Consider the following 27,356-nt stretch of genomic DNA (forward strand, 5'->3'; position numbering starts at 1 on the left):
AGCTCCTGGCCTCAAACGATCCTTCCACTTTGGTCTCCCAAATCTTTTCTGAGTATCTTATTTTATTTCGTGGGGGGGGGGTTACTTTCAACTTCTCTACCTCTTTTACCAAGAAACACAACTTAAAGCTTACAAATAGTAGAAACTTTCAAAGATAGAACTTTAAGTTTGTCTCTGTTTTTTTTTGTTGTTGTTTGAAAATGTCATTCTCAAATAATGGAAGTGTCAGCCCTAGGTCCAAATTTTAAGTGTCTCTTTTCACCTTTCCATGTGGAACATGCAGAAGACACAGCCAAGACTCACTAGAAACTACATTTTCCAGTTCATCCTCATTAGCTGGCTGTGCTTGATGTTGTCTTCAGCATCATTCCATAGATACTATACTGATAGCACCTCAGCTAATGGAGGGTCACAGTCCTCAGCACTCAAACAGTTGAAATGATCTTTAGGAATCTTGTAAGGGTGGAACTATGTGGTTCATTTTAAGGTACAGTATATTATGAAGTGTATTGACATGAACATTATGTTTTGGGTTATATATTTTTTTTAAATTTTTTTATTATTTTTTATTTATTTATTTTTTTGAGTCTCGCTCTGTCGCCCAGGCTGGAGTGCAGTGGCCAGATCTCAGCTCACTGCAAGCTCCGCCTCCCGGGTTCAAGCCGTTCTCCTGCCTCAGCCTCCCGAGTAGCTGGGACTACAAGCGCCCGCCACCTCGCCCGGCTAGTTTTTTGTATTTTTTAGTAGAGACGGGGTTTCACCGTGTTAGCCAGGATGGTCTCGATCTCCTGACCTCGTGATCTGCCTGTCTCGGCCTCCCAAAGTGCTGGGATTACAGGCTTGAGCCACTGCGCCCGGCCGGTATTTTTATTTATAGAAACAAATATTTTATTCAAGATTATGTCTGTCTTAGAGTTCTTTATAAAAATAAACTGTTCTGTTCAGACATTTCAGAGCAAGAAAATGTGCGGTATATCACATTTTCAGACCTTTGTAACTGAGGAAATAATTTATTCCCTTCATGTTTTTTAATGTGGCACTGGTGAGTGATAAACATTATTTTTCTCTTCCTTTAGTCATTAAATTTCTCGGTTTTAACTACTTATTGATTCTTATTTCTACATTATAATCTGTATATGTCTCAATAATGAAAAAATTCAAACTAAAATCGTAAGATTTGTGGAGATTTAATATAAAATAATACAGTATAAAACATAAAATAATATAAAATCTGTGAGGTAATTCATTACTTATACTTTTAAGTAAATACTAAATTTTTTTCTATCTTTTGGTGTGAGGTGATAGTTTTGTTTGATACATTATCCTTTCTTATTTAGTGACATGTGCCAGTTCTCTCTCTCTTGCTTTCAAATACTGTGATGAGGCAAAAATTCTTGAAGCCTCTCCTAATACTGCTGCACAGATTAAAACTGGGGTCTTTGTACACTCCTTCAAGTGTAGCAAAATATGATTTTTCAGTAAATGAAAACAGATCTGTTAACTCTAGTGCATATGAAGAAGCAAAAGAATTGATGCTTTCCATGAACTAATTTTGGGAAGACACAATTAGAGTAGCCAGTCACTTTCTTATATGAACAGACATAATAGAATATTGTCCTGTTCCTGCAGATTAGCTTTTTGGTGGGAGTCTGAGGTGGAATGTTGATTTAAAAAAAAAAACCAAAAAACTAGTAGTTTGATCAAGGAGAACAACAGGAAGAACAAAAGTTAGAAGTTAGTGTCTGGAACAGGAGTTAGTGGATTTGAGTGACTAGAATGATGAGCTCTTTTCCATGTTTTTCACTCATGTGGAAACGTTGTGTTTTTCAGCCAGATAGCAGCAATGAAGAAAATGATGCTAGATGGGAGACAAAATTAGATGAAGTCATTACGTTGGAAGGAAAGACTAAGCCCCTTATACCAGAGATGTGTTTTATTTATAGTGAAGAAAATATAGAATATTCTCCACCCAATGCCTTCCTTGAAGAGGATGGAACAAGTCTTCTGATTTCCTGTGCAAAGTGCTGCGTACGGGTTCATGCAAGTAAATGGATCTATAATTCATCAATCACTGGCTTTTCAGCATTTCACATCATCTTCATTTCTCACTTTTTTGGAACCTGTCAGATCTGTTGCATGGACTATTGGCATTCTTCATGGTTGATATCATTCTTTTTCACATTTCTTCTAGTAAAAGTATGAGTTAGTATATTCATCCTTTTTTCACCACTTTCATATAGTATCAGTGGAGAGCAGGTCTGGGTTTTTTTTTTGTTGGTTTGTTTGTTTGGGGTCCAGGTGAGGAGTCATCATGGGGTTCCTTTCACATGCTTGAATTTTACTTACTTTAAGATCTAGTTTATAAAAACTTAATTTGAAAGTCTGATATTGTTGAAGACTGTTTTTCTTTGTGACTTTTAAAAGAGAAATGGATGTTCCTTTGGTTATTCTGAGAATTGTTGTATTGAGTTAACTTTTTTTCATTCGTAAGGGTGGATATCTCTATTGCCTTCCAGGGGAGAACAGTCATTACAGTTGTTTTATCCCTGGACTGAGATAGTCTCCACACCTATCTCAATTTATTATTTTTAACAGTTGGATAAGTGGTAAACATTTATTGATCTGCCATGTAAATCCTATGAAATATGTAAAAGGGATCTCATATACTACAACTGTATTTTAAGGCATTTTAATGTTCCAGATCTTACCAAATCACATATTCTAGTAACTCGCTTAGGTCCTCTGTCAATGTAGTTTGAATGGTTTATAATATAGATATTATCTTCTGTATTTACCTCAGAGTAATAATTGCTTTATATTAGGGTTGAAACAGCTTTGTCATTTATCATTGATTAATTAGATACTATCTACTTAAAGGATTTAAACAGTATCTGCTTGAAATGTAATAATAGCCATCTTGTTTTTGTATTGAAGGCAATTTGTAACACACACATGCATATACACACCTTACATTGTTATGTGTATACAATAGGTAAAGCACTATTTTGTGTATATCTATTATTGGGATATAATCTGATTCCTGAATGTAGCAGCTATGCAGTGTAACCATACTATTTTATACACATATGCTTTAACTCATTATTTGATGGACATGGTTAACTATGATAGGTTTTTTTCTCGGGAAATTACATTTCTGTTATTTTGTTTCCATCTCAAATGTTATAGAAATTTTCAAAAATTACTCATTAAATCTTAACCCTCTTATAAGGAGGGGGTTTTAATATCGGAAATATTAAAAATTACTCATTTAAATATTTCAAAATTCTCTTATCTCAAGAAGTCAGAGTGACATGTGTTCCTTGATGCCATGTAATTGCTATGTATATTTGCATAATCAGCCATCACCTTAGATAGTTATTTTGGGTCAGGCATGAGCTGAATAGACAAATTGAATTGAAAATATTCCTTCATTGCTAACTCTGAATTTGCAGCATTTGCCTTATCATTGAGGTTGAAGGTAGTTAGACTTAATTTTTGAAGTAATTTAAAATTACTTCAAAATTTAAATTAATTTAATAATATTAGGTCACAATGTATTTATTGTATTATTTTTAACATTTCCTTAAACTTTGCCCCATGGATTGCAACTTATTTTGAGATGTCTGTGCGTGAACAAATTAGTAGACTTGACATTTTAAAATTTTATTACCCATTCAAGACGTTCCATAAGTATTCTCTATAACTATTGTGTTAGTTATCAATAAGACTCACATTCACCTTGCTTATGTTTTGTTCTATACAGTGAGAATCAAGACAGTATGGTAGGCTAGTGTTCCATTTTTATTTGTTTCAGTACTGAGATCTGCAATATTTTAAAGGTGAAAAAGACCTAATGCATGGATACATACTATTATTTTATAGGTTGTTATGGTATTCCTTCTCATGAGATCTGTGATGGATGGCTGTGTGCCCGGTGCAAAAGAAATGCGTGGACAGCAGTAAGTGGCTTATTTTAGTATTGCTTAATCTTTCTTCCCACCCCACCCACGGTGGTCACATTTGAGTCTAATGAAAAGATCAGATTGCTCAGGTGCTTATAGATACAATTCCACACTTCCTTGTGTTTCTAGTCTTCCCTCTCAAAAGCATCTTACCTGGTGGTTCTATATCCTTTGTAGAAATATTAGGTAAATTTCTTTTCTTTTTTTTTTTTTTGAGACTTAGTCTCACTCTGTTGCCCAGGCTGGAGCACAGTGGCGAGATCTTGACTCACTGCAAGCTCCGCCTTTCAGGTTCACACCATTCTCTTGCCTCAGCCTCCCAAGTAGCTGAGATACAGGCGCCCGCCACCACACCTGGCTAATTTTTTGTAATTTTTTTTTTTTTTTTTTTTTTTTTTTTTGAGGCGGAGTCTCACTCTGTAGCCCGGGCTGGAGTGCAGTGGCCGGATCTCAGCTCACTGCAAGCTCCGCCTCCTGGGTTTGCGCCATTCTCCTGCTTCAGCCTCCTGAGTAGCTGGGACTACAGGCGCCCGCCACCTCACCTGGCTAGTTTTTGTATTTTTAGTAGAGACGGGGTTTCACCGTGTTAGCCAGGATGGTCTCGATCTCCTGACCTCGTGATCCGCCCATCTCGGCCTCCCAAAGTGCTGGGATTACAGGCTTGAGCCACCGCGCCCGGCCAATTTTTTGTATTTTTAGTAGAGACAGGGTTTCAATGTGTTAACCAGGATGTTCTTGATCTCCTGACCTCGTGATCTGCTCTCCTCGGCCTCCCAAAGTGCTGGGATTACAGGAGGGAGCCACCGCTCCTGGTCCTTTTTTGTTTTTGTTTTTGTTTTTTTGAGGTGGAGTCTCGCTCTGTTGCCCAGGCTGGAGTGCAGTGGCGTGATATCAGCTCATTGCAACCTCTGCCTCCCAGGTTAAGCAATTCTCCTGCCGCCACCTCCTGAGTATCTGGGACTACAGGCACCTGCCACCATGCCTCGCTAATTTTTGTATTTTTAATAGAGACAGGGTTTCACCTTATTGGTCAGGCTAGTCTTGAACTTCTGACCTCAGGTGATCCACCTGCCTCGGCCTCCCAAAATGCTAGGATTGCAGCCATGAGCCACCGTGCCCAACTATTAGGTAAATTTCTGGTGTCAGTCCTCTACTTAGGAACCTGCAGGGACTGTCAGTTTATCGTGTCCACATTTACGTTTTCAAGGCTTCAGAATTTTGCTTCATTTTCTTGTCCATCCCTATTTTGCAATACTTGAAAAGTATTTCAAGTAACAAGGTAGGGGATCCTCAGTGACCCCTGAAGAAACCATGTTCATATCCAACATTTATTTTTCTTTCTTTGAGACAGAGTCTTACTCTGTCATCCAGACTGGAGTACAGTGGTACAATTATGGCTCACCGCAGTCTCGAACTCCTGGGCTCAAGTGATCTTCCCACCTCAGCCTCCTGGGTAGCTGGGACTACAGGCATGCACCACTATGCCTGGCTAATTTTTTAATTCTTTTGTAGAGACAAGGTCTCACTATGTTGCCGAGGCTGCTCTCAAACTCCTGGGCTCAAGTGATCCTCTCACTTTGGCCTCCTGAAATGCTGGGTTTATAGGCATCAGCCACTGGGCCTGATGTCACATCCAACTTTTCAACTAGCATAAGGTCTTTCCCCACTTACTCATCCTTACATTTATACCTTAGTACATTTTAGAGTTTCTGGTCTGTACTAGGCATTGCTGTGATTTTTAGAACATTTAATAACAAATGATCCCCCATTTAGAGACAAAGAATTGACTTGACCTAAATTGTTTTTACTAAAGACCTTGTTAAAAATTTACCTTACTACTTTCCTGCAGATTTTTTGGGGCAGAAGAAAATAATAATAATAATATAAAAATTTAGCTTACTTCGAATCTTCGATTTTCATTCCAACAATCTGTCAATTTTGTTGCCATTTAATTAAGTTTTACCTTAATTTTTCTCAAAAATTGTCTTTCAAAAGGAATCAGAACATTCTTGAAAGTGAAGAACAATCAGACCACAGCAGTGTATCCCTCACTCATGATCTCAGAGCAGGTGCTCAGCTTGATGATTTCAGCTGTAATAGCAGCATTTACTTTATTCCTCAATGATCTCTAATGACAGAGAATTACACTTCCTTGCAACTGAAGTTAAAAACCTGAATGACAATATAAAGAATACGCCTTACATGATGAAAATTTTTGTCATGACTGTGTATATTTAGTTCTCAGTAAGTCTGAGAGGGGTGTCTTTCTGGATGATTTTATTGCTGGCATTCACTTTGGGGAGTGAAAGAAGAGATAAAAATATGGACACTCTTTATGGTCTGAATAATCTGGTATATTTAATGTTAGAGGTTTTATCTCCCATTTAAGAAGTCACTGCATCAGTGGGCCCAGAAAACATTTTGGTCCAGTTATGCATTACTTAATGACAGGGATACATTCTGCGTAATGCATCGTTCGGCAATTTTGTCGTTGTGTGAATATAATACAGTATACTGACACAAACCTGGATGGTATAGCCCGCTACACACTCCCAAAGTGCTGGTATTATGATGTAGCCTATTGCTACTACTGTCCTGAGTAGTGTAGGTAGTTGTAACACAGTGGTAAGTATTTGTGTACCTAAACATAGAAAAAATACAAAAGAAAAACAGCCTTACAATCTTATGGGACTACTGTCATGTATGCAGTCCATCTTTGACCAAAATGTGTTTATGTGACACATGACTGTATTTTCCTTTCATGTGATTATTATGTTAATAAATGTAAGACATATTTAACATAGCCCGGAAGTCCTGCTTCTGATCTTGACTATATAAATATATCAAGCTCTTATTTATTATATGGGTCCTATTCCTGGTACATGAGCCACCATAAAGTATTGCAGAATCAGTTTGGCCAGTGATGTTCTCTCCTTTGCCCTGAATCATAAATTTAGAAATTAGAGATTATGTAATCAGCTCACCAAGGCATTAAGAGTTCTCTGTTCCATCCACAGTTACTGCCTGGCTCCTGTGCTCACACACTGAGCAGTCCTGTTGTCCAAGGTACCATTGTCCTTTGCATGGCAGACCCAGGGCCAGGTCTAGGCCACTCACCCTGATTCTAAAGCTGTTCTGATTGATTATGCTGTTTTCATGTAGCATGTTTCATACAGAAAATACTACGATTAATCACTCTTTGGAATAGATTTAAAGCATCTTTCTATTAATTTTAACTCCTTGTCCCCTCAAAATACAATCTTGCCATTTGTTTTTTAATATTGAAACTATGTAAATCTCTATCAATTTACAGTTTAACTGGGAACTCTTGAATATAACATTACAATGATTTTTAGACCTACATAATTTATTTCTACCTGTAAATGACCTGAATTCACAGTGGATTCCAATTGTTTTTTCAGCGTATACATTTGAGTGTACTTTTTCTATGAAGCTCCATTCCTATTTCTGTTGAAAAATAGTTGAAGTTTAAGTATTGTAGAAAAGTAACTGACGGTATTGATATTCTGACTTTAACCCTCTGATTTAGTGTGGCAGTGAGTGTTGCAATATTAATTTTTACTAAACACTTAAGTATGATTTCTTTCAATTTTGTGGCTACAATGATTGCATTTTAAAAGTATCCTTAAAACTGACTTCTTCAGCAATCAATCTCATATCTTCAGCTTTACACTCCAGCGGAGCCCTAGCCTCCTTGTAAATAAAGGGCTCTAAAGGAGCTCATGGAAATCAAATAGTGCAGCTGAAGCCAGATGATATTTCATTGGTGGCCTGTAGTTCACTAACTGTCATTCCTAATTTCCTGGAATTTTTTTAAAGAAACCTGCCTTGTGAAGGTAAGGTTATTCATCAGGAATGTAAAATATTCCTATAGCATATTTAGTTTGAGACACATGATTATACAACAAATGTAATTGTTCTATTGGTGTTTTCTTTTATGGTAAGTGCTGTTGAACACCTCGTGTTCATTTTTTATGAGGAATATGAGAATTATATGTGGTGGTTCTATTTTTTAAAGATTCTTTTTAAAAATTAAAGAGAGACTATAAGAATACTATATCATAGAGTTAATATTTTAGAATCAAAGACATCTTATTATTTCACCCATTCCCAGACATAAATAAATAAATTCATGTTAAAATGTAATTTTTTCAATTTCAGCTTGGGCAAAAAAGAAAGTGGAGGGTGTATGCATGGCTGGAGTCAATAATCGTAGATCAGCTCTCTTTTTATTTTCCAATTCTAAAGACTAGATGTCACTCTGGGCTCAAATTAGGAAGATGGAGATCATAGTGACATAGGCTGGATCTTTATCTGTGACTTTCTGTGTCCTCACCATTTCTAAAGATTAGCTTCAGACCTCACTCTGATTCATTGTGCTCCCGTTTTCTTACTTTTCCATTCACGTCCATTAAAATAAAAACCAAAATGTGTATTGCAGCTTCAATTGCATATGCTTGAGGAGAGATTAGTTACAATTTTTTTATTGTACCCTAATTTGGATTCTAAGATTATGGCTGTATGCCCGTCCTCAACTGAAATGAAATGATACAAAGAACTCCACAAATAACTGTCAATCCTTGGATACAGTTTATATATTTCATAATTCTAATTGTATGTCATTGCTTTGAGTCCCTGCCTTACCCTATTTCGGTATTACCCAAATAAATAGACACAACTATCTGACAGCTATAGCGTTTGACGTACAGCTTATAAACCAGCTTTATTAGTTCATTTTCAGCTTTGTTTGATTGAAACCCTTTTTGGTCTATTTATATAATTCTTTTTGGAGCAATTTTTCCTCCTTTTTTGTATAATCATTTTAGAGCACATTCCAAACATTACCAAATCCAGATTTTAGGTATCAAAAGTCAATACTCCGATATTAGTATCTGCGTCTCATTATTTTGACTTTTCATATACATCTCACTACTTTTTAAAAAATACTTTTATTTGTAATTTTTTTGGGTATGTCATAGGTATATGTATTTATGGGTTACATGAGATATTTTGATACAGGCATGCAATACATAATAACCACATCAGATTAAATGGGGTGTACGTCACTTCAAACATTTATGCTTTGTGTTACAAACAATCCAGTTATACTCATTGCGTTACTTTAAAATGTACAATTAAATTGTTTTTGACTGTAGTTACCTTATTGTGTAGCAAATACTAAGTGTTTTCATTTTCTGGGTTTTTTTTTTTTTTTTTTTTTTTGGTACCCATTAACCATTTCCATTTCCCCCATCCCTACTACCCTTGCTAGCCTCTGGTAACCATCCTCCTAGTCTCTAGCTTCATGTGTTCACTTAGTTTTTTCTAATTTTGTGAAGAATGTCAATGGTTGAGCACCTTTTCATATACCTGTTTGTCGTGTGTGTGTGTGTGTGTGTGTGTGTGTGTGTGTGTGTATGTATATATTTTTTTTTTTTTTTTTTGAGACAGAGTCTTGCTCTATGGCCCAGGCTGCAGTGTAGTGGTACAATCCCAGCTCACTGCAACCTCTGCCTCCCGGGTTCCAGCAATTCTCCTGCATCAGCCTCCTGAGTAGCTGGGATTACAGGTGCGTGCCACCACGCCCAGCTACGTTTTGTATTTTTAGTAGAGATGGGGTTTCACCATGTTGGCCAGGCTGGTCTCGAACTCCTGACCTCTGGTGATCTACCTTGCTCCGCCTCCCAAAGTGCTGATATTACAGGCATGAGCCACCGCGCCTGGCCTGTCATTCGTATATTTTCTTTTGAGAAATGTCAATTCAGATCTTTTGCCCATTTTAAAAATCAGATTATTAGGTATTTTTCCTATAGTGTTTGAGCTCCTTTTATATTCTAGTTATTAGTCCTTTGTCAGATGGGTTGTTTGCAAATATTTTCTCTCTTTCTGTGGGTTGTCTTTTCACTTTGTGTTTTTCTTTGCTGTGCAGAAGCTTTTAAATTTGATGCGATCCCATTTATCCATTTTTACTTTGTTGCCTGTGTTTGTGGGGTATTACTCAAGAAATTTTTGCCCAGACCAGTATTCCGGAGAGTTTCCCCAAATTTTTCTGTTAGTAGTTTCATAGTTTGAAATCTTAGATTTAAGTCTGTAATCCATTTTGATTTGATTTTTGTATATGGGAAGAGATAGGGGTCAAGTTTCATTTATTTGCATATAAATATCTCATTTTCTCAGCATCATTTATTGAAGAGAGTGTCCTTTTCCCAATGTATATTCTTGTCATCTTTGTTGAAAATGAGTTTACTATAGATGTATGGATTTACCTCTGGATTCTCTATTCTCTTCCACTGATCTAAGTGGCTATTTTTGTGCCATTACCATGTCATTTTGGTTATTACAGCTCTGTATTATAATTTCAAGTTAGGTAACATGATTCTTTCATTTTGTTCTTTTTGCTTAGGATAGTTTTGCCTGTTATAGGTCTTTTGTGATTCCATATAAATTTTAGGATTTTTTTTTTCTATTTCTGAGAAGAATGTCTTTAGTATTTTGATAGGGATTATATTGAATCTTTAGATAGCTTTGGGTAGTATGGACATTTTAATAGTATTGATTCTTCCAGTTCATGAACATGGATTATCTTTCCATTTTTTGTTTCCTCTTCAATTTTTTGCATCAGTGTTTTATAGTTTTCATTGTAGAGATCTTTCACTTCTCTGGTCAAGTTAAATCCTAGATATTTACTTTTCTTTGTAGCTGCTGTCAATAGGATTAGTATCTTGATTTCTCTTTTAGATTGTTCACTGTCGGTATATAGAAATGCTCTGATTTTTGCTGGGCGCGGTGGCTCAAGCCTGTAATCCCAGCACTTTGGGAGGCCGAGACGGGCGGATCACAAGGTCAGGAGATCGAGACCATCCTGGCTAACCCGGTGAAACCCCGTCTCTACTAAAAAATACAAAAAACTAGCCGGGCGAGGTGGCAGGCGCCTGTAGTCCCAGCTACTCGGGAGGCTGAGGCAGGAGAATGGCGTAAACCCGGGAGGCGGAGCTTGCAGTGAAATGAGATCCGGCCACTGCACTCCAGCCTGGGCGACAGAGCGAGACTCCGTCTCAAAAAAAAAAAAAAAAAAGAAATGCTCTGATTTTTATATGTTGATTTTCTGCACCTTTACTGAATTTATCAGTTCTAGTAGTTTTTTGGAATCTTCAAGTTTTTTCAAGTACAAGATTATATCATCTGCAAACAAGGATAATTTGAATTCTTCCTTTCCAATTTGCAAACCCTTTATTTCTTTTCTTTTTTTGTCTGATTGCGCTGGCTAGGAGTTCCAGTACTGTGTTGAATAACAGCATTGAAAGTAGGAATCCTTGTCTTGTTCCAGGTCTTAGAGAAAAGGCTTTTAATGTTTCACCATTTAAAATGATACTAGCTGTGAGTTGGTCATATATGGCTTTTATTGTGTTGAGGTATGTACTTTCTGTACCCAGTTTTTTGAGGGTTTTCATGAAGGGATGTTGGACTTTATCAAATGCTTTTTCAGCCTCAATTGTGATGATCATATGGTTTTTCTTCTTCATTCTAATGATATGATGTATTGATTTGCATATGTTGAATCATCCTTGTATTTCTGGGATAAATCCCACTTGGTCATGATGAATATCTTTTTAACGTGTTGTTGAATTTGGTTTGCTAGTATTTTGCTGAAGATTTCTGCATCAGTGTTCATCAGGGCTGTTGGCTGTGGTTTTCTTTTTTTGATGTTTCATTTTTCTGGTTTTGGTATCAGGGTAATTCTGGCCTCACAGAGTGAGCTTGGAAGTTTTCCCTCCTCCTCTACTTTTTGGAAGAGTTTAAGTAGGATTGATATTCTTACTTAAATGTTTGGTATTATTCAGCAGTGAAGCCATTGGGTCCTAGGCTTTTCTTTACTGGGAGAGCTTTTTATTATGGCTTTGATCTCGTTACTTGTTATTGGTCTGTTTGGGTTTTGGATTTCTTTGTGGTTCAATCTTAGTAGGTTGAATATTTCTAGGAATTTACTCATTTCTTCTAGATTTTCCCATTTATTGGCATATAGTTGCTCCTAGTAGCTACTAGTGATCCTTTGAATTTCTGTAGTATCAGTTGTAATGTCTCCTTTTTCATCTCTGATTTTAATTATTTGGATCTTCTCTCCTTTTTTATTAGTCTGGATAGAGGTTTGTCAGTTTTGTTTTTCTTTTTAAAAAACATCTTTTTATTTTGTTGATCTGTTGTATTCTCATTTCAAATTCATTTATTTCTACTCTGATCTTTATTATTGTTTTTCTTCTAATTTTGTGTTTGGTTTGCTCTTGCTTTTCTAGGTTTTTAAGATGCATTGTTAGGTTGTTTATTTGAAGTTTTTCTTCTTTTTTCTATAAGCTCTTACAGCTGTAAACATTCCTCTTAGTACTGCTTTTGCTGTATCCCATAGATTTTATATGTTGTGTTTCTGTTATCATTTGTTTCAAGAAAGTTTTCAATTTCCTTCTTAGTTTCTACACAGACTCACTGGTCATTCAGGAGCATATTGTTTAATTTCCATGAGTTTGTACATCTTCCAAAGTTCTTTTTGTCATTGATTTCTATGTTTATTCCACTATGGCCAAAGAAGATGCTTGATATTATTTCACTGTTTTTTGAATGTTTGAAGACATGTTTTGTGACCTAACATGACCTATCTTTGAGAATGATCTGTGTGCAGTGGAAAAGAATGTGTATCTTGTGACCTTTGTATGAAGTGTTCTGTAAATATCTGTTAGGTCCATTTGGTCTGTAGTGTAGATTAAGTGTGATATTTCTTTGTTACTTTTCTATCTGGAGGATCTGTCCATTGCTGAATGTGGTGTGTTGATGTCTCCAGCTGTTACTGTATTGGAGTCTATCTCTCTTTTTATCTCTAATATTTTCTTCATATATCTAGGTGCTCCACTGTTGAATGCATATATATTTATAATTGTTATATTCTCTTACTCAGTTCACCTCTGTATTATTATAATATAGTGACCTTATTTGTTTCTTCTTAGAGTTTCTGTCTTGGAATCTATTTTTTCTGATACGAGTGTGGCTATTCCAGCTCTTTTTTGCTTTTGTTGCCATGGAATATCTTTTTTTCATCTGCTTATTTTCAGTCTATGCATGTCTTTATAAGTGAAGTGCGTTTCTTGTAGACAGCAGATCATTGGGTCTTGTTATTATTATTATTTTTAATCCATTCAGAGCCACTCTGTGTTTTTTGATTTGAGATTTTAGTGCATTTCCATTGTTACTGAGAAGTAAGGATATGTTCTGCCATTATATTGTTTGTCTTGCTTGTTTTGTGGTCTTCTTTTCTTCATTCCTTCATTTCTTCCTTTTATTGACGGTGATTTTGTCTTGTGGTATGATTTAATTTCTTCCTTTTAATTTTTTAGGTATATGTTATATGGTTTTTGATTTGAGGTTATGATGAGTCTTGCAAATACTGTCTTATAACCTATTATTTTAAACTGATAACCACTTAACACTGCATAGACAAAAACACACAGAAGCAAAAATAAAACCAATAAAAGCTCTACACTTTAGCTCCTTGTTTTTTAACTTTTTGTTGTCTCTGTTTATATCTCATTATAATTTCTATGTCTTGAAAAGTTGTCATTATTTTTGATTGGTTCATCTTTTAGTCTTTCTCCTTAAGATCAGAGTATTTTATATACTACATTTACAGTGTTTATAATGTGCTGCATGTTTCTGTGTACTTACTATTACCAGTGAGTTTTGTACCTTCAGTTGATTTCTTATTACTCATCAACCTCCTTTTCTTTCTGATTGAAAAACTCGCAGGCTGGGCGCGGTGGCTCATGCCTGTAATCCCAGCACTTTGGAAGGCTGAGGTAGGCTGATCGCTTGAGGTCAGGAGTTGGAGACCATCCTGGACAATGTGGCACAACCCCATCTCTACTAAAAATATAAAAAATTAGCTGGGTGTTTTGGTGGGCACCTGTAATCCCAGCTACCTGTGGGGCTGAGGCAGGAGAATCGCTTGAACCCAGGAGATGAAGGTTGCAGTGAGCTGAGATCGCACCACTGCACTGCAGCCTGGGTGACAGTGTGAGACTCCATCTCAGAAAAAAAAAAAAAAAAAAAAAAGAAAGAAAAAGAAAAATTCCCTTTAGCATTTATTGTAGAACAGGTCTGATGTTTATGAAATCCCTCAGGTTTTGTTTGTATGGCAAAGTCTTTATTTCTCCTTCACATTTGGAGGATATTTTCACCAGTTATACTGTTTTAGGATAAATGTTTTTTTTTCCTTTCAGCACTTTAAATATGTCATGACACTCTCTCCTGGCCTGTTAGGTTTTCACTGAAAAATCTGCTGCCAGATGGACATATTTGGAGCTCCATTGAATGTTATTTTTTTCTTTTCTCTTGCTGCTTTTAGGATCATTTTTTCCCCCTTGACCTTTGGGAGTTTGATTATTAAATGCCTTGAGATAGTCTTCTTTGAGTTAGATCTGCTTGGTATTCTGGAACCTTCTTGTACTTTGACATTGATATCATTCCTAGGTTTGGGAAGTTCTCTGCTATTATTCCTCTTGACCAACTTTCTACCCTTACCTGTTTTTCTGCCTCAGCTTTCAGGCCAGTAACTCTTAGATTTGCCCTTTTGAGGCTTTCTGGATCCTGTAGGTGTGCTTCACTGGTTTTTATTCTTTCTTCTTTCGTCTCCTCTGACTGTGTATTTTCAGATAACCCGTCTTCAAGTTCACTAGTTCTTTCTTCTGCTTGATCAATTCTGTCCTTATAAAACTTGGATGCTTTCTTCAATGTCAGTAGCATTTTTCAACTCAGAATTTCTACTTGATTCTTTTTAATTATTTCAATCTCTTCGATAAATTTATCTGATATAATTTTGAATTCCTTCCTTGTGTTATGTTGAATTTCTTTGAGTTTACTCAGAACAGTTAGTTTGAATTCTTTGAGAGGTCACATATCTGTGTTTCTCCAGGACTGGCCCCTGGTGCCTTATTTAGTTTACTTGGTGAGATCGTGTTTTCCTGAATTGTCTTGATGCTTACGGATGTTCATCTGTCTGTGCACTGAGGAGTTAGGTATTTACTGTAGTCTTCCAAGCCTAGGCTGGTTTGTACCCATTCTTCTTGGGAAGGCTTTCCAGGTATTTGAAGGGACTTGAGCATTGTGATCTAAGCTGTATCTGCATTAGCAGACACCCCGAGCTCAGTAACACTATGGTTCTTGCAGACTTGTAGAGGTACTGTCTTCATGTTCTTGGATAAAATCCAGAGGAATTTTCTGGATCACCAGGCAGAGACTTTTGTTCTCTTCCCTTACTTTTTTCCAAAAAATGGAGTCTCTCTGTTCTGAGCCATGTGGAGCTGTAGGTAGGGTGACAGAAGACTCCCTGTGGCTACCACCTCTAGGACTGTGCCGGTTTAGAACTGAAGCAAGCACAGCATTAGGTCTCACCTAACGCTGGCCCACTGTAACCACTGCTTGGCTACCAGGTACTAGGTTTGCTCAAGGCCCTGGGGCACTACAGTCAGCAGATGGTGAAGCTGGCTAGGCTTGTGTCCTGCCCTTCATGATGATGAGTTCTTTTGGGCCTAGGTGGGTACTGAAGTACCATCCAGGAGCCAGGGACTGAAGTGAAAAACCTTAGACGTGTTTGTGGTGTTCTGTTGTCCTGCAGCTGTGCTGGTAGTCAAACCAGAAGGCACAGTACTTCCCATGTTTCTTTCCCATTTCTACTGGCAGAGGAACCTCAGCCCATGACCACCGCTACTACAGGCCCATGGGGAGTACTGTCAGCCTACCACCAATGTTCAATTAAGGCCCTAGGGCTCTTAAGTCAGTTTGTGGTGAATAGTGCCAGCTGGGACTCAACCTTCAGGACCCTGGGCTTCCCGCTAGCCCAGGACTGGTAAAGAAATGCTGTCTAAGAGCCAAGGTCTGGAATTGAGGATCCCAAGATCCTGCTTGGTACTCCAATTCCTGTGGCCAAGCTGGTACCTAAGGTGCAAGAAAAAGTCCTCTTTACTTTCCCCCGTACTTTTCTTGTCAGAAAGAATCTCTCCCTGTGGCCACCATTGCCTAGGAATGTGCTTTCAACTAAAGTTAGCAAGTCTCAGAGTCTCACCCAAGGCTCATGGGGTACCACCTGGGTATCACTGCTGGTTACTCAGGGCTGAAGGGCTTTTTAGTTAGCACATGATGGGTCTTGCCAATACAAGGTCTGTTTTGGCTTCAAGGCACTGAGTTCCCTTTTGGCCAAGGATGTGTCTAGAAATGTTGTCCAGGAGCTAGGGCCTGCAGTGGAGGCTTCATGACTCTGACCAGTGCCCTGTCCTATAGTGAGTGAGCTGGTATCCAAGATGCAAGGCAAAATCCTTTTTACTCTCTCTTTTCCTCTCCTCAAGCAAAAGGAAGGGATCTCTTTTCATGAGCTCTACTGCCTGAAATTGAGGTCGGAGGTGACACAAGTACTTCTTCAGCTGCCTCGATTAGTGTCTCAGTAAGTTGAATGTCCAGCATCTCTGAGCCCAGTCCAGCACCATGACTCGCCTAGGAGTTGCAGACCTTGTGGCCTAGACTGCCTTTCGTGTTTATTTAGCACCCCAGAGTACTCTAGCCCATGGTGGAGAGGCTTGCTGGAACTGAAGTTCGATCACTGGGAGGTGTGATTTCCCTCTGGCTTAGGCTGGTTTAATATTCCCTCTGTGGACAGGCATCAGGTCAGTTCAGCTGGGTTTGCTTTCTGTTGTGACTGGGCAGCACTGAATTCAATGCATCGTCTTACAATTTCTGTGCTCTCCCATGCCGTGTGACCATTGCCAGGGGATAACGGAGGGGTGGTGTTGGTGATTCAAGACTGTCTTTCCTACCCTCTTCAGTGCCTCTTTCAGTGATAGGAAGTTAAAAACCAGGTACTGTGGGTGCTCACCTGATTTTTGGTTCTTACGAAGATACTTTTTTTATATAGATAGTTGTTAAATTTGGTGTCCCCTGCAGGAGGGGATGATTGGTGGAGCCTTCTGTTTGGCCATCTTGTTCTGCCCTGTCTCCAAAATCCTCTCATTACTTTTGACTTAAGTTTCTACAGTTTGTGTCTAATCTGTGCATCAGTTTCTACTGCAGGCTATTGCTAATTTAAAATGTAATGCTAATATGCTCAGCATAAAAATGTAGAGTTTGGAGTGCTTTCTGTCTGGGTTTCCCCCCACCATTTTCTGTTTTCTGCCTACAGTGAAAATTGTTGAGGCTGAGTATTTCTGTTAAATACATGAACACTACTGTAGGGATATACTTTTAATTATGAAGGAGGATGTTAGTTAAATGCCTGGAATATGGTGATAACCTAAATATTTACCTCTGTTCCAATAAATTATAATCCAAGTCCTAATCTTCTGTAGAGTATTGAAAGGTAATTTCAGTTCAAAAGAGAATTTTCTATGTAATCTTCTGAAGAATTTAAAATTCTAAAAGGTAAATAAATATAAAAATAAAATTAGTATAAAAATAAATTAATAAATTAAAAAGGAATGTGTGTAAGATTCTTTTTTAATTTGGGGGATAGTATAGCATTTGGTAGATGTTTCTCTCCAGGAAATTTGGATGTTTCTTCTGGGACCTGTCAGGGACTGAGGGCTGTGGGATTTTGTTAGAGTGCCACAAGTATGAATGAAAACTGCATTTGAAGATGGATAATATAACATCATAGAAAGTCACAGAATGTAACATCCAACCCCGTTTTATGACTTTCACCAATCATGAGTTGCCTGGCTTCTGTACATGGCAGCATTAAGCATATGCTGTCATTGTTTATTGACAGTTTGAAAAACTCCAAATAAAATATCATTTGTGCTATGTACTTCTAGGGAGCTTTTTTGTTACCTGAAAGAATTCTTGAAGATTAGGCAGGGTAAATATAGTAGCCAATATGCCTATAATCTAGATAACAAAATCAAAATTGAAGGAAGATGTAAAAGTAACATAATGAGAAGGTTTGGCTTTGTCAGAGATCTTCAGCCAAGATTCTTTTTGGCCCTAGAATTTTTTTATTCTGGCTTGCTTTGTATTTCTATTTTGCTTTAATTAGTTTGTCTTAAAAATTAGGGACCTTAAATAAAACTAAATTTACTTATGCACTTTTTAACCTGGGGTGATGGGTAAGAGAAATATATAAGAATAACGTGACACTGATAAATACTGACTAGATGACTAATTACATGTCATTTTACATTTTCTTTTTTTTTTTTTTTTTGAGACGGAGTCTTGCTCTGTCGCCCAGGCTGGAGTGCAGTGGCCGGATCTCAGCTCACTGCAAGCTCCGCCTCCCGGGTTTATGCCATTCTCCCGCCTCAGCCTCCCGAGTAGCTGGGACTACAGGCGCCCGCCACCTTGCCCGGCTAGTTTTTTGTATTTTTTAGTAGAGACGGGGTTTCACCGTGTTCGCCAGGATGGTCTCGATCTCTTGACCTCGTGATCCGCCCGTCTCGGCCTCCCAAAGTGCTGAGATTACAGGCTTGAGCCACCGCGCCCGGCCTACATTTTCATCATTATACATCATTCGTCTATGAAAATGCTGTGTATGAGAGTATAATGGTAAGTATATGTCATTATACTTTTGTCCAACCCATAGAATGTATAACACCAAGAGTGAATCCTAAAGTAAACTGGGTTCTGGGTGATGATGTGTCAGTGTAGGTTCATCAGTTGTAACAAATGTGCTACTCTGGTGGGGGATGTTGGTAATGATGGAAATTACGTATGTGTGCGGGCAAGAGGTAATTGGGAAGTTTCTGTACTCTTCAATTATGCTATGAACCTAAAGTTGCTATAAAAAATAAAGTTTAATAAAAGGTTATTTTAAGGCCTATGTAACCCTATCTGCTTTGATGCAGTGTACTTTATATTTTAAATTCTATTTTATTTCAATATATACCTTTACACTTAATTCAGGAGAATTCGAATATTTATGCTTGGTAGAGTAATATAGTACAACAAAAAAGCAGCTACCCATTATACCATTATAGTTTGGGATGACTATTGCCATGCTATCAAAACCTAGATTTTGTAATGAAAAATATAAGAGTACTTTATAGGTTAGAATTCTCATTCCATATAATGGAATGCATAAACTAGGTAATTATACACATTTACTATTTAGTGAAAGGTATTTATTTTACTCTGCAGAATCATAAAGTTGTATTTGTTATATACATATAACAAACACTCTTTTTCTTTTTCCCAAAATGGTTTTAAGAAATCAAAACCCAAACATGAAATGGGTTTCCAACTTGTCCCCACATGTGTTCATTGTGTCCTTTATTTTCCTTACTTGTTTATTTTTTGAGACGGAGTGTTGCTCAGTTGGCCGGGCTGGAGTGCAGTGGTGTGATCTTGGTTCATTGCAACCTCTACCTCCCGGGTTCAAGTGGTTCTCTTGTCTCAGCCTCCCAAGTAGCTGGGATTACAGGTGCACACCCCCATGCTCAGGTAATTTTTGTATTTTTAGTAGAGACAGGGTTTCACTGGGTTGGCTAGGCTGGTCTCAAACTCCTGACCTCGGGTGGTCTGCCTGCCTTGCCCTCCCAAAGTGCTGGGATTACAGGCGTGAGCCATTGCGCCTGGCCTGTTTTTTTTTTTTTTTTTTTTTAATTGTAGTAACAATTAGATATAAGCAAATTATACCTTGATGATCACTTGGGATTAGCTTTCCTTTTCCACTTACAAAGAATGGAATATACAGTTGGAGTGATTTAAAGAAACTATTTTGGTGGCTGTTTATATATACATATATACACATACATATACATATATATATGAACAGCCACCAATATTTTATCTATGGGTTTGTGTGTATATATATAAAAAATATTGCTTGTTTATAAGTAAATGGCATCTGCATATTAAGTAATGATTGCCACTAATGCCCTTCAGTGCTGCACATGGCTGTTTTGTCTTCTGAACCAAAGTGAAGTCATTTATCTGCATAAATCACAGTTATAGAATTAACTTCCAGAACTATCTGAGGTGTAGTGGTCTTCATAAATCCCACCCCCCAGTATTGCTAAATTTTGTTAGCTGGAGATTCTAAATGATTTGTTAAAAAATATTTATCAGACCTCTGGAACTTTGGAGTATACCTTAAGTCTCAGGTAAGGATAATTCATGTCTTAGAAAACTGGTAACTCTTGACATCTTTGAGAACCATGAAGCTCCAACCCCTATGACTCTATATTTACTTTTCCATGATATTAGGCAGGTGGTGAAAGAATGTTAGGTAGAATCTTTGACTCCCACCACTGTTTGAAACTGAGTCCAATAAATTGAACCTAATTCCTGTAGATGGAGGCACATCTCGTAAGAAGCAACCCTAACTCCACTCAGTTGAATCTGAAGGCAGCTTTCTGTCCTGTCTAAAGCAAGAGTTTGCTTAGGGTAGAGATTATTAGACTTAAAGAAAATTTGTATGGTTGAGGATTATGTTACTTTTATTCCAGAACACAACGTTTATTACCCCTGTCCAACCTCCCAAATAAAAATAATGATGCTGATAATTGATATTAGAAATTACCAAACATTTGTCTCTTGGAATCTTCTGTTTTAGAGAAAGTAGTTTCATTTTCGGACTTTGGAACTATGTATTCAGAATAACTATGGATTTTCATGTAGGCTAATATAACTCACAGGGATAGACTTTATTTCCATAGAACGTGATACTGATAAAGGCTAAGGAATTCTTCGTCTATCTCAGAAGCCTTGTTTTACAACTAATGAACCAGAGGGTTTTAGAGTTGTGATTCCTTTGCCCAGGATCACCCTTGTGTGTGCTCTGAGAGCCAGGATGCCAGGCCATCTCATTCCCAGGCCTTGCCGCCTCTGCTCAGCTTTTGTTTTTGGAGGGAAAAGAAGGCCAAACCACTGACCTAATCCTGAACAATTTTTTTGACTAGTTTTTGTTTACATTGAAAATAAAGCCAGCACTAACTTTTAGTGTTACTGGTTTTCTCCTTAATGTAGTATAATTAGCATTATTGGTTGGATGAGCAGGTTCTTTTCCTTTTCATATGTACTCTAGGTTCTGCCTAGAGGACTTTTCCCAGAACTGGATAATGTCTTGAATTCAACTTCCCACTGACAACAGCATTGACATTTTTCTTTTTCGAAGAGCTCTGAAGTGGCTTTGTAGATCAGAGCGATTGATTTTGAGATCAGATTGGCTTATGGCCTTGAGAGGTCATGGTGGCATCGCTGTTCCCTCTGATCTGTTTTATGCTGTTTTTTTTTTTTTTTTTTTTTAAGGATTCCACTGGATGCTGTCAAGACCAGGTGATGAGATGCTGTCAGCCTGCAAGGCTGACTTTGATCTTTATACAAAGTAAAACTAGTGGAAAAAGAAAGGCCCAGTTCTTGTCAAAGGCAGGACGTTCACCATTGGGTGGGTAGCCAAGTGTTTGCTTTTGCTATCTTATTCTTCCCCATTGTGGTGTCTCTTAAACCACTGGACAGGACTCTGCTCTCTCATTTGAGGTAATATATTTGGCTTCAAAATTACCTCTTGCCTCCTGAGGTGGCAAATTATTCTGAATAGCTGCAGACTTAAACCTTGGCCTGCAAAGGCCATGCTGGTAATAATTATTTCACTTTAACCAAACAGAAGAGCACATAAGAGGATATCAGTTATCCTGACAGCATAGCTATGATGTGGAAGCCGTCCTGTTAGGGAAGTGCTTAGTGGCTAAAAAGTCACAAATCTTTTTTCTCTGTTCTTTCCTCTTTCTTTTGCTCAATAACACCCTCTACCTCTGCTCTGTAATGGAGAGAAATAAAAAGAAGTCTAGATAGCTTACTGTAAGTGGAACTGTATTCATAAATAGCTGCTTGATTGAGAACAAATGCCTCATTAATCTTTAGTGCTTCAACTAGAGAGCACAAGTAAAGTCAAGAAGAATAATGAGTGACATTATAGGGAGCCTAACATACTGTATTACACCCCAGGCTGTGCATGCCTGGAGGTCACTGGGCTGCAAGGCACATCTCTTTTGCAATGAGCAGAGAGATCCCCAGGAAGAGTGTGGAAAAACTGCAGTGCAGGCATTTCTCTTGAGTGGCAAAAATTAATCCAGTGACATGATGAAGAAATCATGTACTTTTTTTTTTTTTTGGTGGTGGAGCATCAGTTGGTCTCTCAATCTGATTGTTGCTTTTTTTAAAAAATTGTTTTTTAAATTGACATAATTGTACATATTCATGGGGTACACAGTGGTGTTTCAGTACATACAATGTATAGTGATCAGGGCAATTAACATATCCATCATCTCAAACATTTATCATTTATTGACATTGGGAGCATACAATACCTCCTTCTAGCTATTTGAAATTGTATATTATTGTTAGCTATAGTCATCCTACAGTGGTGTAGAACACAGAAATATAGAACTTAGTCCTATCTAGCTCTAATTTTTTTATCTTTTAACACATCTTTCCCAATTCCTCCTTTCTGTCTATCCTTCTCAGCCTCTAGTATCTTGTTTTACTTTTTATTTCTAGGGGATCAACTTGTTTCAGCATCCACATATGAGTGAGAATATGCAGTGTTTAATTTTCTGTTGCTGGCTTATTTCACTTAATGTCTTCCAGTTCCTTCCATGTTGTTGCAAATGACAGGATTTCGTTCTTTTTATGGCTGAATAGTATTCCATGGTGTATATATGCCACATCTTCTTTATTCATCTCTCGTTGGATACCTAGGTTGATTCCATATCTTAGCTATTTTTCAACAGTGCTACAGTAAACATAGAGGGGACATATATGTCTCTTTAATATAATGATTTCTTTTCCTTTGGATAAATTCCCAGTAGTGGTATTGCTATATCATGTGGTAGTTCTATTTGTAGTTTTTTTTTCTTTTTTCTTTCTTTCTTTTTTTTTTTAATTATACTTTAAGTTCTAGGGTACATGTGCATAACGTGCAGGTTTGTTACATATGTATACTTGTGCCATGTTGGTGTGCTGCACCCATCAACTCGTCAGCACCCATCAATTCGTCATTTATATCAGGTATAACTCCCAATGCAATCCCTCCCCACTCCTTCCTCACCATGATAGGCCCCGATGTGTGATGTTCCCCTTCCGGAGTCCAAGTGATGTCATTGTTCAGTTCCCACCTATGAGTGAGAACATGCGGTGTTTGGTTTTCTCTTCTTGTGATAGTTTGCTAAGAATGATGGTTTCCAGCTGTATCCTTGTCCCTACAAAGGACGCAAACTCATCCTTTTTTATGGCTGCATAATATTCCATGGTGTATATGTGCCACATTTTCTTAATCCAGTCTGTCACAGATGGACATTTGGGTTGATTCCAAGTCTTTGCTATCGTGAATAGTGCCGCAATAAACATACGTGTGCATGTGTCTTTATAGCAGCATGATTTATAATCCTTTGGGTATATACCCAGTAGTGGGATGGCTGGGTCATATGGTACATCTAGTTCTAGATCCTTGAGGAATCGCCATACTGTTTTCCATAATGGTTGAACTAGTTTACAATCCCACCAACAGTGTAAAAGTGTTCCTATTTCTCCACATCCTCTCCAGCACCTGTTGTTTCCTGACTTTTTACTGATTGCCATTCTAACTGGTGTGAGATGGTATCTCATTGTGGTTTTGATTTGCATTTCTCTGATGGCCAGTGATGATGAGCATTTTTTCATGTGTCTTTTGGCTGTATGAATGTCTTCTTTTGAGAAATGTCTGTTCATATCCTTTGCCCACTTTTTGATGGGGTTGTTTGTTTTTTTCTTGTAAATTTGTTTGAGTTCTTTGTAGATTCTGGATATTAGCCCTTTGTCAGATGAGTAGATTGCAAAAATTTTCTCCCATTCTGTAAGACAATCCTAAGTCATAAGAACAAAGCTGGAGGCATCACGCTACCTGACTTCAAACTATACTACAAGGCTACAGTAACCAAAACAGCATGGTACTGGTACCAAAACAGAGGTATAGACCAATGGAACAGAACAGAGTCCTCAGAAATAATACCACACATCTACAGCCATCTGATCTTTGACAAACCTGAGAGAAACAAGAAATGGGGAAAGGACTCCCTATTTAATAAATGGTGCTGGGAAAATTGGCTAGCCATAAGTAGAAAGCTGAAACTGGATCCTTTCCTTACTCCTTATATGAAAATTAATTCAAGATGGATTAGAGACTTAAATATTAGACCTAATACCATAAAAACCCTAGAAGAAAACCTAGGTAGTGCCATTCAGGACATAGGCATGGGCAAGGACTTCATGTCTAAAACACCAAAAGCAATGGCAGCAAAAGCCAAAATTGACAAATGGGATATGATTAAACTAAAGAGCTTCTGCACAGCAAAAGAAACTACCATCAGAGTGAACAGGCAACCTATTTGTAGTTTTTTGAAGAAGCTTCATACTGTTCTCCATGGTGGCTTTACTAGTTTACATTGCCACCAGCAGTGATAAGAGTTCCCGTTTCTCCACGTCCTCACCAGTATTTGTTACTTTTTGTCATTTTAATAATACACATTCTAACTGGGGTGAAAGGATGACTCATTCCGGTTTTGATTTACATTTCCCTGGTGATGTTTACCCTTTTTTTTTGTATATTTGTTTTCCATTTGTATGTGTTTTGTGAAATGTATGTTCAGATCATTTGCCCGTTCTTTGTTTCTTTGTTTTTGTTTGTTTGTTTTTGAGACAGGGTCTCACTTCCATAGCCCAGGTTGGAGTTCATTGGTGCTCTCTCAGCTCACTGTATTCTTGACTTCCTGAGTTCATGTGATCCTCCCACCTTTGCTTCCCAAGTAGCTGGGACTACAGGCACATGCTACCACACCCAGCTAAGTTTTTGTATTTTTAGTAGAGATGAGGTTTTGCCATGTTGCCCAGGCTGGTCTTGAACTCTTGGGCTCAAGTGATCCGCCCACCTTGGCCTCTCAAAGTGCTAGGATTATAGGCATGGGCCACCGTGCCTGGCTATTTGCCCATTCTTAAATCTTTTTTTTTTTTTTTTTTTTTTTTGCTGTTGAGATGTTTGAATTCCTTGTGTATTCCAGATATTAATCCTCTTTTTCAGATGAGTAGTTTGCAAATATTTTTTCCAATTCTGTAGCTTTTCCTTTTCACTCTATTGTTTCTTTTGCTATGCAGAAGCTTTTTAGTTTGATATATCCCATTTGTTTATTTTTGCTTTTGTTGCTTTTGCTTTTGAGGTTTTATTCATAAAATCATTTCCCAGACCAATGTCCTGAAGTGTTTCCCTTATGTCCCTTATGTTTTCTTCTCATAGTTTGATTGTTTCAGATCTTAGGTTAGGTCTTTGATTCATTTTAAGTTGATTTTGTATAGGGTGAGAGGTGGGAGTCTAGTTTCATTCTTCTGCATGTGGATATCCAATTATTCCAGCACTATTCATTGAAGAGACTGTCAATTCCCTAACGAGTGTTCATGGCACCTTTGTCAACAGTCATATAACTCTAGGTATGTGGGTTAATTTTGGCCTCTCTATTATAATTTTCCCTTGATATATGCGTCTGTTTTTATGCCAGTTCCATGCTGTTGTGGGTTACTGCAGCTTTGTAGTATATTTTGATGTCCGGTAGTGTGATGCCTCTAGCTTTGATATTTGCTTAAGACTGCTTTGGCTATTTGGGATCATTTGTGGTTCCATACAAATGTTAGGGTTATTTTTTTCTATTTCTGTGAAGAGTGTCATTGGTGTTTTGCTAGAGATTGCATTGAATCTGTAGATTGCCTTGGGTAATACTGTCATTATAACAATGTTAATTCTTCCAATCCATGAGCTTGGGATGTTTTCCCATTTATTGGTATCCCCTTCAGTTTCTTTCTTCATTTTTTGTAGTTTCTCTTATAGGGGTCTTTCACCTTCGTGGTTACATTTATTTCTAGGTATTTGAAGTCAGGTACTTTGCTGTTTGTTGTCAGTGGTCATGCTGGGAAGAAAGAATAAGCCAGCTGGGTTTTTATTTGAAAACCAAATGTTGTATAATGTTAGCAAAGTTAGGATGTGTGTTCATCTTAGAGTACTTTGCTCAGGATCCTGGAAATACTATTATGTAAATGTAGTAAGCTCCATGTAGAGTACTTCTGACCAGTCTTAAATTATTCATGCTTCTTGCCACTTAATATGTGTCTGGCTTGTAACATAGCTACCAGAGAGGTGCTCTGAACACCTCAAATTAATTTTCATACCATTGTAAGCTATGTCATTACGAGGATAAATCCAGAAAAAAAATGTATTTTGAAACAAACAGAACATGATTTTCTGTTCTTCTGTAAATTGTTGTCTGATGATATTTAAAAAGATAAAATGTAGTAAGTTTACTTGGTTAGTGTTGTAAATTAGATGAAGAAAAACTAAATTTCTAGAATGCAAAAAATACTGAATGAAAATTCAATTTGTATATTATAACTTTCTCAATATTTTCAGTTGGTTTGAATACAAGCCTACTTCACTTAAAAGATTTGTCTGCACCATCCCCTATATAGGTCAACCGTGAGGGCAGGATCTTTGTCATTCACTGCTGTTGCTCAGGGTCTAGAGCACATTGTGGTGATTAATATTTGTTGAATTAATGAATGAATGTTTTCACTAAGTGAGAGAACTTATTTGCTAGTACAGAATTCATGAGAGGTGAATTTTGGATTTCCAAATTTATGGAATTTCCATTTAAAAGGTACTGCAGGACATTTGTCATTCAATTTTATAATCACTCAGAACTCATACCAGCTCTGTCCTTTGATGAGAGAGCCTGTCCTCTCTCCAGCCCTGATAATGAGCCACATATCCAGAAATGGTTCTCCCATGTCTTACTGATCATCATGGGTTTTCTGCTAATGTGATTAATTACTCTTTGTTTTCCCAGCTCAGACAACCCTATTTTATGGTTTTGCGTTTCTGTTATGAACATGTCAGATAAATGAGGGTGTGTTTGTGGGGGTACTTCAATCTAATTATTTTTCTACGACACTGAAAATTGGCTTTAGTGGCACTTATGGATATGCTAGCTAAAATGAGAGCTTCCTACAACACAGCTTGAGAATGTTGGTATTGGCATTTCTTTAACTGATGTTTTATGGAAGAGACATTGGAACATGATTTCCTTCGGCTGCAAATAATGAACAACTGTGATAGCCATATTATAACAATGCCGTTCTCACCATTGTTAATGTTGTGTCAGCATTTTGATGATAATACTCTTTTCCATGGTTTAATAACTGAACCATAAAGAAATCATTCCACGTTATGAATTGCTGTACTAACTGTTCACCTCAGTGGTGATTTTTTATGAAACCAAATTTTAAAAATACCTGGCATTGTTAAAAGGGGATTTTGTTAGTGATGTTAGGTGAGCA

General features: G+C 37.5%; 1 protein-coding gene across 6 annotated transcripts in view; it reads left to right on the plus strand.

The window, feature by feature from the left end:
* KDM4C (lysine demethylase 4C) overlaps positions 1–27,356 on the plus strand; it is a 419,898-nt gene that overhangs the window by 257,445 nt on the left and 135,097 nt on the right. For 5 of the 6 annotated variants that reach the window (XM_030919239.1, XM_010357540.2, XM_030919241.1 and 2 more), the window contains exons 14-15: positions 1,831–2,044; positions 3,883–3,959. The exons of the other annotated variant lie outside the window; for it this stretch is intronic. In XM_030919239.1, the coding sequence (XP_030775099.1) occupies positions 1,831–2,044; positions 3,883–3,959 (291 nt within the window). The remainder of the gene's footprint in view (positions 1–1,830; positions 2,045–3,882; positions 3,960–27,356) is intronic. 6 annotated transcript variants of the gene reach the window in all.

This window comes from Rhinopithecus roxellana, chromosome 16 (assembly GCF_007565055.1).
Source record: "Rhinopithecus roxellana isolate Shanxi Qingling chromosome 16, ASM756505v1, whole genome shotgun sequence".
Lineage (NCBI taxonomy): Eukaryota > Metazoa > Chordata > Mammalia > Primates > Cercopithecidae > Rhinopithecus > Rhinopithecus roxellana.